General features: G+C 35.5%; 1 protein-coding gene across 2 annotated transcripts in view; it reads left to right on the top strand.

Annotated features, from left to right (window-relative positions):
- The window catches only part of LOC138311103 (protein PTHB1-like), a 48,520-nt gene that overhangs the window by 20,923 nt on the left and 11,643 nt on the right, over positions 1–15,954 (top strand). For both annotated transcript variants that reach the window (XM_069252541.1, XM_069252542.1), the window contains 3 exons: positions 445–646; positions 1,716–1,943; positions 3,119–3,235. In XM_069252541.1, coding sequence (XP_069108642.1) covers positions 445–646; positions 1,716–1,943; positions 3,119–3,231 — 543 coding nt within the window. In that variant the 3' untranslated portion in view covers positions 3,232–3,235. The remainder of the gene's footprint in view (positions 1–444; positions 647–1,715; positions 1,944–3,118; positions 3,236–15,954) is intronic.

The following is a 15,954-nucleotide window of genomic DNA, read 5'->3' as shown; positions in this document are numbered from 1 at the left end:
ATTTTCATTAACACCTGTTATGCAATGAATAGAATCTTACACTTTTGGCTACGTTATACTTGTTTAAGATTTCTCTATTGTTCAAATCTAGGCTTCACTTCATCCCCTGTTGTACAACCTGTTGGAAAACAATATGGTGGTTAAAAGATTAGCATTTTTTGTTGGGACAATTTGTCAATACCGCAAAGAGACAAGAAAGTTTTGCTATGTGTAGCTTAGATTCAATATTCCTCCTGCTTGTGTAAAGTTTGTTGCCACTTTGTTGACATATGTGTATTGTTGGTATAAATCTCAAGGTGTATTTCTAGGTAAAAACAAGCAGAGAATTTTTGTCCTTTTAATTTGCCTGATATACATATGTGTATGTGTTTATGAAGGGATCAATATTCCTCTCGGATTTCGAATTTTTAGAGTCATATATAACATTAATCTGTACTTGCCCAGGGCTGGGAGGAATCTGTGGACGCCTCAGTAACACACCTTCTCCGTACAACCCTCGCCAAGTCAGCGAAGGACCAGACCCTTAACCCACAACCACTACAGATGCCTGAGGACACTACCAAAGTCAAGAAACATATCGCCCTCATGTGTGACAAGTTAGGCAAGGGAGGCAGATTGGTGGAGGGCATGCCTACAAATACAGCAGGTAAGGACATCAGTTAGGCAGACTGGTAGAGGGGAGGGCATGCCTACAAATACAGCAGGTAAGGACATGTGCCTACAAATACAGCAGGTAAGGACATGTGTTAGGCAGACTGGTGGAGGGCATGCCTACAAATACAGCAGGTAAGGACATCAGTTAGGCAGACTGGTGGAGGGCATGCCTACAAATACAGCAGGTAAGGACATCAGTTAGGCAGACTGGTGGAGGGCATGCCTACAAATACAGCAGGTAAGGACATCAGTTAGGCAGACTGGTGGAGGGCATGCCTACAAATACAGCAGGTAAGGACATCAGTTAGGCAGACTGGTGGAGGGCATGCCTACAAATACAGCTGGTAAGGACATCAGTTAGGCAGATGCATGTCTAGAAATACAGTAGGTAAGGACATCAGTTAGGCAGACTGGTGGAGGGCATTCCTAGAAATACAACAGGAAAGGACATCAGTTAGGCAGACTGGTGGAGGGCATTCCTAGAAATACAGCAGGTAAAGACATCAGTTAGGCAGACAGGTGGAGGGCATGCCTACAAATACAGCAGGTAAGGACATTTTGTGTATGTGTGTAATGCTTATTATTTGTCCTAAATTGAAGTGGTGACATAACCAAGATCTAAAAGTTGTGAGAATCTTAGATATACTTGGTAAAAATGTTTTGACTCTTTATTTAAGCATTGTACTAGTTTCATTTGGCAATTATGGGAGGATGAATGCCAAATGGACAATTTAATGAAGCTTCGTGTTGAATTTGGCTTTGTCCAGTTGACATTCATTCTCCCATAATTGCCAAATAAATGCAGTTTAAAAATGTTTTTATTTACATTTGATAATCAAGAGATTTCGCACTTATAAAGGATAAGCATGTCGCTGTCATCCAGAACAGAACAGCTGTCTTCTATGATAATGGCATGACATTTGTGACATCACAATGGTAGTGACGTCAAAATAAATACCTGGCAGAAAAATGAACAACACCAACTGCATTTGGTAAGGTTACGTAATGGGATTGCAATTAAATGCAAATATTTGATTTTGAATCTATTTTATTGTTTTTAGTGAATATGGCACCTTCACCACGAAAGGAAAAGAAGAACAAGATCTCAGCGACGAGTAAAACCGTGATGGAGAACGGACACATAGATACTAGTGATGATACAGAGACTCTGATTGGTAGTCAGTTTGGTAAACAAAAACATAAACGAAAGGAAGCCGACTCACTGTCTTATCCTAACGGAATGTCAGAGTTACCCTCCCTTGGATTACCAGTAGAAAATCGTCCCGACGGTAAGATGATTTTAAAGATTTTGTAAAATTAAAGTGAATATATGCTTTTTCACTGCAGTTATGATCATCAGAGTTGTTAAATAATTTTTGGGTTACTTCCCTTTAACCACTTAATGCTGATTTAACAGGCTGATTTACTGAAACCATGCTACCATTGGTGGAATGCCATTGATTTTCTTTGTAAAATTCAATCTAATTGAAAAATGGATCCTAATTCTGACTAAGTTTTATAGAAGACTTGACAACATTCCAATAGGGGTCACATTCAGTAGGATTCTGATGACCTTTAGACTTCCGGTACTTCAGTTCAAATGCATTGAAAAATGTTTACATCGGCTGCAAAGGACATTTTATCATTGTATGCGTAGGCATATAGCTATGGCATTTGTACTATTTGGGTGAAATGACTACATACACCAAAATTATGGCAGCTTTGGAAACAATTTCATCCCCATCAAGAAAGGATGTAGTTATTTAACCAATTTTGCCAATTTGAAAGGTCGCCAGAACATGACCCCATATGAGATGTTGTCAAATTCTTTATGGAACGGAGTGAGAACATGAATCTGTATTTTTTAATCAGATTTTAAATTTAAACTCACTCAAACCTGTTTATAAAGAACTTCCAAGGGTCAAAACTAGTACTGCAATGATACGCTTCCCAACAATACTTGTCTCACGATATGATATGTTTCACAATATGTATTAATATATATATACTATATGTTTTGATCAGTCAAAAAAAATTCTTCTCTTTAACTGTTGATTTTACCCTTTTTTTCACTAATAAGAAATCTAAAATGCTTCCATATGTGTGACTTGGAAATTTTAGGAGGTTCTTTTGGGGGAGGATGGGGGCACTTATTGGGTCAAATTATAAAATATTGTATTTGACCCAAAAAGAACCCAGGGCGTTTAAAAAATGAAAAAAATGAAAAGGTGCTTAATAACATGAAATTATTGCAAACTCATAGAGTTTTGATCGTTTTTTGTCTTATGCCTGGGTATTGAAATGAGGCTACAAGAAAAGAGAGGTGTGCTTATAGTTACATGGGTGCTTACTGGGTCAAATACGGTAAGAGGGAGGGACTCATGGGGACGGGGGCACTTACTGGATTAAATTATAAAGTAACAATTGTATTGCCATTTTACTGTGGTTGTGTCCTTGTTAACAGAGGGCATGGAGTACCAGAAGAAGAAACAGATAGAAGCTATGGTGCCTGATTTAGATGACATGGAGGACAATGACCATATGGAAGGTCCTGGCCTGGTCCCCCTGGAGGACTGAAATGGTAAGTTTCTGTTATAACCTATGACATATACATGTACGCAGAAATACAAGAAAATCTGCTTTAACAATATTTTTGAAGAACCCATGTCCTGCAGAATTTGTTTGTGGGTCGTATTTCATATACTTTCTCTTCTACGATACAAACGGATCTTAAGAGGAGACAAAGCCATAAAAACAAAAGGACTAAATCAATACTTTATTACTACCAATTGTAAACTACATTAATCCTACAAATACAATTAAAGTTCCTGTAATTTTTGATACATAAATCCTGATCAAAGGATTTTACTGACATTTAGTACATCATGTGACAGAATACGTCTATGATTCTGATTAGCTACACCCATGGGTACTATTTGCAATAGTGCCCGGGCAAGCGGGCTCTACTGAAGTGGCATGAAATTAAACATGAATGTATTGTGACGTCACCATTACATGTCGTTATTATAAACATTCGACCAAGACGTCAAGATGGCGGACAGACTGTTGTGTGCGGGGATGGAAGCAAATGCTGCTTTTCTACAGAAGATAGTTCACAAATGTTCTATTATATTGATTTACTTTAATCTTCATGAAGCTGAATCCCGTTTTATATTTATAGAACCACAGATTTCTGTGACTATTCATATGTTGTACATTAATGTAACAATGTGGTGTGGAAATGAAGATAGCATTGCAAGGTGTGTCTTGACTTGCTTCTGTTACGATGACATGAAAATGGGTCACATGTGATGTACCTTTGGCTAGGGCACTATTCCATCCCTCGACGATACTATGAGGCAATAGTGCCCTCTCAACCAGGCCATAATAGCTTAGATGAATAGTACATTGCTAAGAAACCAAGATACCTGATATTCCTGCTAACAAGTTTGTTCAAATTAATGACCTTGACATTCATTGAAGCTAACAGAGGTCATTTTTATGAACACCTTGGACACCTAATATGGGCCCGGATATCATATATTAGGCGGACACTGCAGGGCCCTTATATGAAAGTAAAACGACAAACAAACATAAAAAGACATATCTGTGGTGCTTTGTGGTTTTTGTCTAGTACCATATTCAACCCAATAAGCATCTCAGCGCATTTAAAAAAATGAAAAGGTGCTTAATGAGACAAAATTATTGCAAATACGTTTTTGATAGTTTGGGTCTTATGCTGGGGTAATTGAAATGAGGCCTTCAAAAGGGGAGGGGTACTTATAGGGACGTAGGCACTTATTAGGACGAATATGGTAATTAATGTATGCGTTAAATGTGTTTGCAAGAAAAACCTCAAGGCAACTGATTAATGCTAACTATTGGATGGTATGTATTAAGGGAGAGATGTGGTAGTTATAAGGTTTAGATAACAGATGTAACCTATAATTTGTCGCTACTATTGGGTGGTCCATTTCATAATTTCTAAATGTGTTTGGATATGCACAATACCTAGGTTATGAAGTTCAGCTATCTACAATTTGATATTCTGTTGAAAGGATTTTAATTTGTTAAACAGACATGATTGATAACTTATAAGGCCATGGAATCGTCTCAAATTTACAATCATTAAAAAAGAAAGAAAAAAACGCCAAGGAATGCTATAACATTCCTTTGAGTATGGTTTATTGAAAAATTAATGATATAGCAGCTAGTTCTGTATTTGAACTCTTTGTTGATGTTTGTATTCAGGCTTTGTTGTTTTTTACACATAGTTGTGTATTTATCTTTAAAGATGCTCCGCCGCCGACAGAGCATAAACGATACTCATCATTTGAACAATAACTGACGTTTAATCATGTATATTTATGTGTAATTAACACAAAAATGCATATAAAATAATTTTATGCATGCACAATAAGTACTTTATTCCATATGAGGCATATATAGTGCCATGGATTTTTTTTCATGACTCATTAAATGATATTTAATACTTTTATTTTGAATTAAATTAATAAGAAGCTAAAAAATTTTAATAGTGGTAATGGTGTAAGGTAAGTAACTTTGGTAGCTGAAGAAAAATACTAATTTGTCTGCTCCTGTTTTTTGATATAGAAAAAATACCATTTGTCAGCAGTGGAGCATCTTTAAATTAATTGTTACTTTACACATTCGTTATTTAGATTAATTATTATGTAAAACTAGATAAAAGTATGCATTTTTGAATATCATTTGGCCGGCTATTTTCACATTGGGGGGGGGGGGGGATGGAAATCTTTCCATGTAATAATTGGTAATAGAATTTTAGCAAAACATCTATTACCGGCAGTCAAATTAGGTTGGTTGGGTCTAGATTAAATAAGACTTTACTGGACAAAGATATGAATAAGCTACAAATCCAGTATTTTAGCAGGAATAAGTCGGGTGAAATACTTAAGAGGACTATCAGTGTACCAAGCTGTGTGTATAAACAGGATTTGTGAATGAAATTCCGTGATGTATGGAGAATGTATCCTGTATACTTATATTGCTGCACAGATATCCAGTCGGCCACCCATAGTACAGCTAGAAATTTTTGTGAATCCTTGGATATTTTTTCCTGACGAAATTATAGAAAATGATGAGTGCATTTTAGATTGTCTCTGATATGGCAGTCATCAGCAGCGAAATCAAATCGTCAGCTTGAAGCCGACTTTTCTATAAAGTTTTAAGTAGGTAATTCAGGAAGGAAGCGACTTTTTGTAGAAGTTTGCTTGATACATTTTTAGTTTGGAGATAAGTGATTTAGATGGAGGAAGTTTACATATTCTGACAGCTAAATGACATACTACAAATCACATTTTAAAATCATACGTAACATAATGTGTCAAGTTTCTCCACATAATGCAATTTGAAACTTATCAAGATAGCTTCAGATAGATCGGTGACTTTCATTCCATTTATTTTTAGTTATCAATCATATGACCCACTTTTGATATAGACCATTTGTTTTGTAAATTGTATATACACTCTAACATAACTCGTGTTAGTATCAACTTAGCAGAAGATTCTTTTTTTTTTTAAATTGTGGGAATTTTTCTCACTCTTTTTGACTCGCTGAGTCTGATTTTATGGTAATTATTTTATCTCGGAGATATAGAGAATCTGTCAAGTCTATGGTCTTTCCTGTATGAATGGGATGGGGGCCGAGATACCGGCACCGTGAAGGTAATTTGTGTCGCGCGGATGTCAGATCCAACATTGTTAAGAAGAATATGATATAATTTATTGGCATTTCTTACCATTTATAAAGACATTTTAAAGATTTGTGTGCAGAAATAAATAATTTTTTGTTTGTGTAAGTTTGCGTACACAGCCGATCACATTGATGATAATCTTTTTATTAACAGCTACGGCAATCTGTCGGTAGAAAAAACTTTTTAGTCCGTCGCTGGAGGGAAAAAAATGGCAGAATTATCTGATGATTAGCAACATTAAACATCTATGTAGATAGTAAGCACTACGACAGACTGGCTCCTGATATGTTCTCACTATTGTAAAGGGACATCCTCTCTGAATCACTGCTCCCTTTTATATTTCTGGCTTCCCATTTAGTTCTCATGCTGTCTAGAGCTGTTCTGTAATTTCAATTTGTGGTCAAAATTCAATTTTATTTTACTCTTTTATGAAATTTTCGTCATTCTCAGAAATGAAGCGATTAAGATATTACGACATGTTACGATAAGCCTGCCATCTCTGGGTTGCAGGTTTGAATCCTATAAGGGGCAGTTACCAGGTACTGACCAGCAGAACACTGATTTTTCTCTGGGCACTCTGGCTTTCCTCTGATATCTAAACCTGGCACATCCTTAAATGACCCTGACATGTTAGGATGTTTTTCTAACCAAATCAAAGTTAACTACACATAATAAATATCCCATATTAAGGTCGTATGGTCCGTGAATGCCTTCATTGTCTGTTACCTATTATATAAAAATATTCAGGTTTACTTTTGAAGATGATTTAAGATATTATTACTTTACCACAGGCAGCAACACCTGTGTGATAAATCGTTACAGGTATGATATCAAAGTAAACCACATTATAGGTAAAGTATATACCTGTATGTGTAGGTATTATTGTGGTCAGGTAAGGTGACTTTTACTATCACCTTTAGATCTACAAGGTGTGAAAATGATCTGACCAACAAACCCACAGAAGGTTAAAGCTCATACATCACACTCAGAAATCTTTCCTTGTGGGTTTATACCGCAGTCTTAACTTTCAATGTGTGATTGTGAGTTAAAGTTTACATTTATTATAAATCATGATCTTTTCTACGATACTTCTGGGATTTTTTTCTGTTTCTCAATAAGAAAGCCACCAAGATATAGCACACTAGGTGTATACCACTCAGAAATCTTCTACGCTGCAGTGTCTTGATACATGATTGTAATTGTCGACAGTTATTACAAATCTTGATCAGTTTTATTATGTCTCCCTAGATTTTGTGTGCCTGGTATAAGGTAGCTCTATAAATTATAAGGTTTTGCTTTACAGACCAGTAGCTATCAGTTAGATGGCCATATATTTTGATACATATCACCAGAGTGTACAGAGGTCATAGACACAGCATCAGGACCTCGATCAGTATTTATAGTGCTAAAGTAGGGCCCTGCAAAACGGCAGCAGAGGGATGGGGAGGAGGGCAGAATAAAGTGAGTGTTTGGAGGGATGGGGAGGAGGGCAGAATAAAGTAAGTGTTTGGAGGGATGAGGAGGAGGGCAGAATAAAGTGAGTGTTTGGAGGGATGGGGAGGAGGGCAGAATAAAGTGAGTATTTGGAGGGATGGGGAGGAGGGCAGAATAAAGTGAGTGTTTTGAGGGATGGGGAGGAGCTGGGCAGAATAAAGTGAGTGTTTGGAGGGATGGGGAGGAGCTGGGCAGAATAAAGTAAGTGTTTGGAGGGATTTGGAGGAGGGCAGAATAAAGTGAGTGTTTGGAGGGATGGGGAGGAGCTGGGCAGAATAAAGTGAGTGTTTGGAGGGTTGGGGAGGAGGGCAGAATAAAGTGAGTGTTTGGAGGGATGGGGAGGAGCTGGGCAGAATAAAGTGAGTGTTTGGAGGGATGGGTAGGAAGGCAGAATAAAGTGAGTGTTTGGAGGGATGGGGAGGAGGGCAGAATAAAGTGAGTGTTGAGAGGGATGGGGTGGAGGGGAGAATAAATTAAGTGTTTGGAGGAATGGGGAGGACGGTAGAATAAAATGAGTGTTTGGAGGGATGGAGAGGAGGGCAGAATAAAGTGAATGTTTGGAGGAATGGGGAGGAGGGTAGAATAAAATGAGTGTTTGGAGGGTTGTGATGGGTGGGTGAGGGGGGGCATTAGTGAGAAAAAAATGGTACTTGAATTGTAAGTAGTAGGGAGAGGGTTGAATTTAACAAAAGGAACAGACTGAAGGAGGGGATCAAATTGTCTTGAAAGGGACAGGGGGGGGGGCAGAATTAAGTTAAAGGGGAGAAGAATTCTGATTGGGGGATTTACATAAATTATAGTACAGTAGTTGGGAGGGGGGGGGGGGTGTCAGAATTAAGTGTAGAAGGAGGGGCAGGAGAATATATGAGCTAGAGGAGAGGGTTATAAAAAATTAAAAAAATTAAAAAATGGGTGGGGGGAGGAGGGAGGATTATTAAAGATTTGGGGTGATTTAGTATTGGAGTGGTTGACATTGATTGGAGGGAGGGACTCCTAAAAAGGGAGGGAGAAATATTTAAGAGGAGGGAGACAGCTTGAGATTAAAGCAAAACTATACCTGAAAGTTGACAGAATAAAATGGGTGGTATCTTCTATTAACTGTATTGTTTTCTATGCTACCTGTGATACTTGTATAGTGTACCTGTCACAAACACATCACATTGTATACCTGTAATTGTCTCACCTGTCCTACCGTGCTGACCTATTGGCCCTCATTGCTAACAGGTGAAACTCAATCTCGTTATCATTACAAGCCATCGCTGATCTTTTCCTGTTGATATATATATATCTGTCACTTCATCTCGCCATACATGCTTGTCTCTACATGTACAATAGCAAAGAATGCCTCGTCAGAATTTTTCCTAAAAATTACATTTTTCAAACATTTCAGAAGTTTCAAGTTTCTTCACTGTACAATAAGAAACATATAATGAAATATCTTTTTAAAAAAATGAAAATAATGAAAGATTAAAACGATCAATATTCAAAAATATATTCAAATAATGTACATGTAGATTTAATTCTGTAACAAACAAAATAATTTTTGTAGAAGGTTATGGGATGTAACATGTTTGTTATTTACTTACAATGTTTTTTAACTGCATACATATTACAAGTCACTATAGGCAGTTCCCTAAATCATAATCCCAGAGTCTGAGTTCTGGAGCTTAAATTTCTTAATAATTTGTTCATTAGATAATTAAGTTAAAATAATTAAGAGTATAAAATTTGACCAAGTATGACCCTATAAGAAAAAAGCTCTAATGATAAGTGTTAATTCCATACCTGGTCATAATTCAACTTTCTTTTAAAACTACAACATTTAAATTTTCATTTCAAAAAAAAAAAAAAATGTCTTTTAAGGAAGGGAATGTTGATGAGTAATTCCTGTCAATATAAGTGAGGTTTATATTAATTTGTGAGAATAAATTTCCACAAATTAACTTTGATTGCAGAATTTTGCAAAAGTAAATTAGACATGTGAAAAAACGTTGGTTAAAAATGTACATTACAAATGCATATAATCACTGTCTCCCATAACAGAACAAGTTTTCAATTAAAAACACTGATTTGAATTTAATAGGTTTTCATATCAAAATTTTGTATCCAGTTATATATTTACTTTACTAGGATTAGGTTGCAGGCTAAACCTCTACAAGCCTTCTCCCTGGATATACATGTAGTAGATAATAAGTTTATCTCTCAATTTATTTCAGATACAAAATTAAGCAATCCGATATAAAAATAATTATTTTTTGCCATTCCCCACGACTAGTCTGTGTAAGAATCGACTCAAGATGACGAACACTGTGACTTTACCCATTATATGGCTATGATTGGTTGAGCAGCAAGAATTGTGTAGCAGATTTTTAAAAGATTTAAACACGATGCATTTCAATTATTCATGGAGTCAAATCTACAAATAGCTAACAAATATTAATACATTTTCTATGTTGATTTAAGTCAAGTGAATCTTTTCAATTTGGCAATGGAATATGTTTGTCTGTATGTATTTTCGATGAAATGTTTCAAATAATCCTTATCCCGGTAGGGTTGTCAGATACCTTAGTAACAATTTGGTTTGTGTAATGAAAGAAAAAACCGGGCCCTCGTAATGGGAGGGTGGGTTGATCGTTAGACTAGGTAAATGAACATCTTTATATCTTAAGACTGTTGTAAGTCAAATGAAAAGATACAAAGGACGGTAGAAGTGGAAATATAACCGGAGGTGATCGGCTCTTTAGTGCAGTTAGCAGTGTCACATAGTACGTTCTACCCAGAGTCAAGTTTATTTTAGCTTCTTACATTCCATTCTACTTACTGTATTTTATTGAGAGATTTCAAAAATTTGTCAAGTTGAATTATGGAGTAATCACAGTAAAACAACAAATATGAGACCTGTTTAATGTTTTAAATATCAAGTTTATTTTCTTTAAAAATATTCTGCTTGTGTTTAATTAGCAAGCTTGTATTTGGTAGGCAGATTTTTATTGTTCAGTTTGTTGGGTATATATATATCTATGAATGGAAAGTTAGGCTACAACATTAAGTCTGGTTGACGGTCTGTGGGAATAGGTACCTGTCTCAGACTAACATCACCTGAATGTTAGTAATTAAGAAATTCTTTTTAACGTCACCTGTGGTTGATGTTCGATTTTAAAAATAGTAATTACCTGGTGTGTGTCACTTTTGATTGAGGTATACATTGAAGTCATTTAACTGTTGAGTTCAGGACGGAAAAGGAAAAGGGAAATCTTGCATCATTTATTATAATAATATTTTCAATTTTGATTTTAGATTTTATTAAAATTTTTATTGTTATTACCTGAAATTTGAAACTTATAACGAGACTTACATGTTGGTGTGGTTTCTTCGCTCTGTTATACAATTTCATTCAATTCTTTCAGGTGACAAAGAATATTCTGTAAATATGTACTCTTGAAAAGAAATTTTATTAAAATTTCAACGAATCTGTATAGATTCCTATGTACAGTTTATTAATTGCTCTCATCCGCCTGATCTCTATCTCTTTATGTGAATTCTTTCTCGTGATATATGTCTTTTACTATTCTAATATTTCCAATTTCAACTTCAATTACAAGCTGAATTTATTGATTTCCAATATATATATGGAATGTACATTTTATAGACTAGACACACACAGACAATGATACTCCTTGGCTGTAGTCAACAGATTATTGGTCACCTTATAAATCTTTTTAAAATGAATCTGGAAATTATATGTCTTTTCTTCAAATTGTCATAAATCTTTTTCATTTGCTTTTTTTAAAATCATTTATTTAATTTTGAAGTAAGCACCATCAATCTTGATATTTGAGTAATATAAATCTGCAATCATGAACTTCAAGGTGATTTCAGAAATCCAGTTGCTTACATGAAAGCAAAATAGTTGGCATCCTGGCAATTTTTTACATGCTGACTTCTGATCGTTATCCGCCTCTAATATCATTTAATGATTTGTCCAAGTGTATAGACACTTAATATATACATGCGCTGAAATATAGTTGTCCTGGGCATTAATGCTATTGCACTGCAGATGTATTCTTATTGTCTGTGTTTTATTGTTAGGGAGGGAGGAGGGGAGGGGGGAAGCTAAAACCCCTGGGTGTAAATTGAGAGAACTACTGTATGTCCGTCCAGTGCTTTTCCAATATAACTGCATGATTGTTGTTAACCATGGTCCATAACTGCAAACATTATGATGACCAAGATGGGAAACAAATCTCGTCTGATTACTGCCGGTGATATCGGATACAAATTGAGTCCATATATATTCACATCTACAATCAAAATGGCAATCATTTCATGTCCGTATTAGAAGGATCATTTCCCCTCGTATAAAATCGTATAAAATCGTCGCGGCAGGAAGGGGTCTATATCCTTTTGTATATACATCACTTAGTCATGATAGAAATTCTACAGAATGGACCGGCACGGTCACATTGGCAGTATCATTTGTCTGTGTAATAGTGGTAAAATTGACTAGCCTTTCAGGATTGGCGATCAAACCAATTGGGTGAAGATCTATACTAAGTCTGTGTCCGTGGACGAGCGGTACATGCTGGCTTCAGTATAGGTGGCCTATAGAATACAGCAGAGAGAACCAAACACAAAGTTCAAACTACCAACTGACTGGAGCTGTCCTTTTCAGCGCTATTTAAGATAAACTTCACCCGATTTAACATACTGAATATCTAATATTAAGTTGATGTTCTTTCTGTACTGATGTTGACAATCGGAGGCGATCCTGTTTTATGCATGGAGGAAGCTGCATGGCCACAGCGCGCTTAGAACCTGGGTCTATAGTGCTTCACTGTGGTCGTCAATTATCTTGAATGGGTTTTGTGGTCTTCTAGTAAATCCAAGAGATCCCATTCTTTATCATAACGATACGTTGTAGTGTTAAACCACAACTATTTTACTTTCATTCACAACATAAGTCAAACGCATAGTTAGCTTTTCAGTAAAAGACAGTATCCTTTGTAAATAAGTATTTCTTTGTTTACTTCTTTTCATATATAAAACAGGCGATAGTAGATATAATCTTTCTTAAATTATGGAGAAAAAAAAGTGGTTGTTTAATTACGTTTTAGTAGTAATGGAGATTTACTTCCGATGAAGCATTTTATTTTACCCTATCAACATTCCTCCTATTTATTCTTTCTAATTATGGAAAAGAAAAAGTGATTGTGAAATTGTGTTTTAGAAATAAGGAGATTTACTTCCGATGAAGTACTTTTTATCAGTCACTATTCCTCCTATCCAGCTATCTAAAGTTCTTTTTGTCTGTAAAACTATGGTATAGTCAGTTTATAGGCAGACCATCCTTTTCGCACACTTTACAGACGACTTCATTTCAGTGTCTGCTCTTCCTTCAAAAATCTGCCAACGGATTTTGTCCAAAAGGACACCCCGTGGTTGTAATATCCTTTTTTTATGCCGACTCCACAGCGATGTGAAGTCATTCATGAAAACATAGCCCTCTATCATGGAGGACCCCATTAGTTTCTTTTATGTACACAAACACATACATTGATATGTGGATTTTGTCTCTGGTGTTTGATGGCAAATCGTCCCGCTTTGATGAAGAAGCCTCAATACCTTTATATAGCCATCCACAGCAGAAGTTAATGTATGAAGATCTTTTTGGATGTGTTATTTTTATAGATTAATGCACTTATAGTCGCTAGAGTTTTACAGATGTTGAATATTTATTTCTGGTGATCAATTTTTTGGGGGATTTCTTTGATGAGTTTACTATATTTCTTTATTGATACAGCATTAACACCGACTATTTTTAGCTTTATACACAGATGATCTGCACTATTCTTCGTCCAAATAATCATGATTTATGTAAAAGTTATTCAAATGGGATGTCTTCTGTACTCGACAGGATTAAGCTGTGTGGCTACCGCTTGGAACTAGAATATTAAATCTGTAGAAGGACAAAAGGTTTGACATGTTTTTGTCCGTTATACAATGATTTACTGTGAACAGAAAGTAACAAGGGTGCTGTAGCCATCACGGTGGATAAATATTTTAATATTCTTTTGTTTTACATCCAATTGAAGGCTTCAGTCATTTATGGATGTTCCAGGGTATCATAGGGAAGAAAAATCGGAACAGTTTGAGATACTTACATTTGGATATTCTTACTAGTCTTGTGTTGTATATCTGAGTAAGGCCTTTGGTCATTTTTTGATGCATCTGGTTTTTGAAGTGAAGATTTGAGCACCTTCAGAAGATATATTTCAAATCTTGTTAACGCTGTCAGCAAGATAATGGTAATCCCAAGTTTTCAAGTTAAGTGTTAGAATATGTAGCTTAAACTTTGGCCATGCTTAGCAATCAAAAAACTTTTGATTAATCAATCATGTGTTTTATTAATTAGGTTCTGCTATAAGCTATTGGAATAGATTATCCTTGCAGGCATATACAGTTTTATGACAACAAAATACAACTTTGAAAAAGCAACAAGGTTCAGGAGAAAAAATCTCACTCGTTTCAATTATAAAACAATTTGGCTTAGGGAAAAAATGCAAATTCATGATGAACTTTGTTACTTATAGAAAAGTCAGGGTTGAAATACTCATTGTTAAATTTGTTCACGATCCAATAATTTCTGTTTAACTTACAACCCCAAGGCTCCTGCTTGCTATTAGAAGAAATCTGATAGGCCATACACCTACTGTCCTAACAAAATAACTGGCCATTTTAGGAAAAAAAACTATTGTATTGACAGTAAGAACTGGCTAACATCATTAACACATGCAGTCAGAGGTCTCGGAGAGCACAATGTGAAGACTATTTCGGCAATTACCGAGCCCTTAGCTTAATGGGCCTATAGTACCAGGGGGTCAATTTTTAACCAACGCTCCTCATTAAGAAATTTTTCACAAGTCAAAATTCTTTGTTTGTGAATGACCTTGAATTCTTTTCAATTTGACAGGTTGCAAATCTTATGAAACCGAAAACCTTTAATATTTTCTCCGGGAGACAATTTTATGCCGATGATATTCCAAATGTTTTAAATTTGACAAATGGGAGTTTGTGAATGAATGATATGTCGGAGTGAAAAATATGACATATTGATGACAGGCTATTTCTCTCAGTGATACTTGCTCCCAGAATTTCTCATTATGCTGTTTAATTTCTAAATTGTCAGTTTGATTTAAAATTTGAAAACTAATAATTCTTGGCTTTGTTGTCTTTTCATTTATTTCAGAATCTGCATTAAGAAATATGAAGGTGATAAATCAGTAAATTTTTACATGTTATAATAAGGTAGTAGATCATTGTTATTTGATAACGATATTAGATTCCTAAGTTTTAAATTACTGCAACAATTGTTTCGGGCAAGGCGCATGGGACGGATAGTAATGTTGTTTAGATAATATTTGATGATCAGATACTAATATGAATTTGCTCTATATAGACAGTAGAACCTGTCTGAAGAGTGAAGATTGCCTTTTACATGTAAAGGGCCAAAAACTAACCAATTCGGAGACCATGAAAAATAACTTGAATTAATGGACATTAGTGATTTCAATGAATATCATTCTCGTATCTGACATATATATACTATATTGATGTGCTTTTGTTGCTTACTGTTACCTTATTGTCACAGCGACTTATTCTGTCGTTGCATATTACAGAGTTAGCTCCCTTGCAGGTAGGTATCGATTGTAACGTCATTATTTTGTAAGCCCAATTCACGTCGTTTTCTCTGAAAAGTATGACATTTATGATCGCAAACACATGATGTCACAATCAATACCTATCTGCAAGGGCAAATATTTATATATATAACTCTGTAATATGCAAATACAGAATACAGAATTACCGGCAGAAAAAACCTATTTAGAGGGGCAGATTGTGGAATTATGAGGTGAAAGTTTAACAAGATTAAGGAATGTTTTATCATACATATCTAAATACTGAATGTAGAGCGACAGACTGTGGAAGTTTGAGGTGAACATTTTAAACGAGATTAAGTGATGTTTTATCATATATATCTAATCATAAGTGATGTTTTATCATATATATAAAT

Source organism: Argopecten irradians, chromosome 16 (genome assembly GCF_041381155.1).
Source record: "Argopecten irradians isolate NY chromosome 16, Ai_NY, whole genome shotgun sequence".
Taxonomy (NCBI): Eukaryota; Metazoa; Mollusca; class Bivalvia; order Pectinida; family Pectinidae; genus Argopecten; species Argopecten irradians.
The sequence above is the reverse complement of the archived record's forward strand: the minus strand, read 5'-3'. Positions and strand labels throughout refer to the sequence as shown.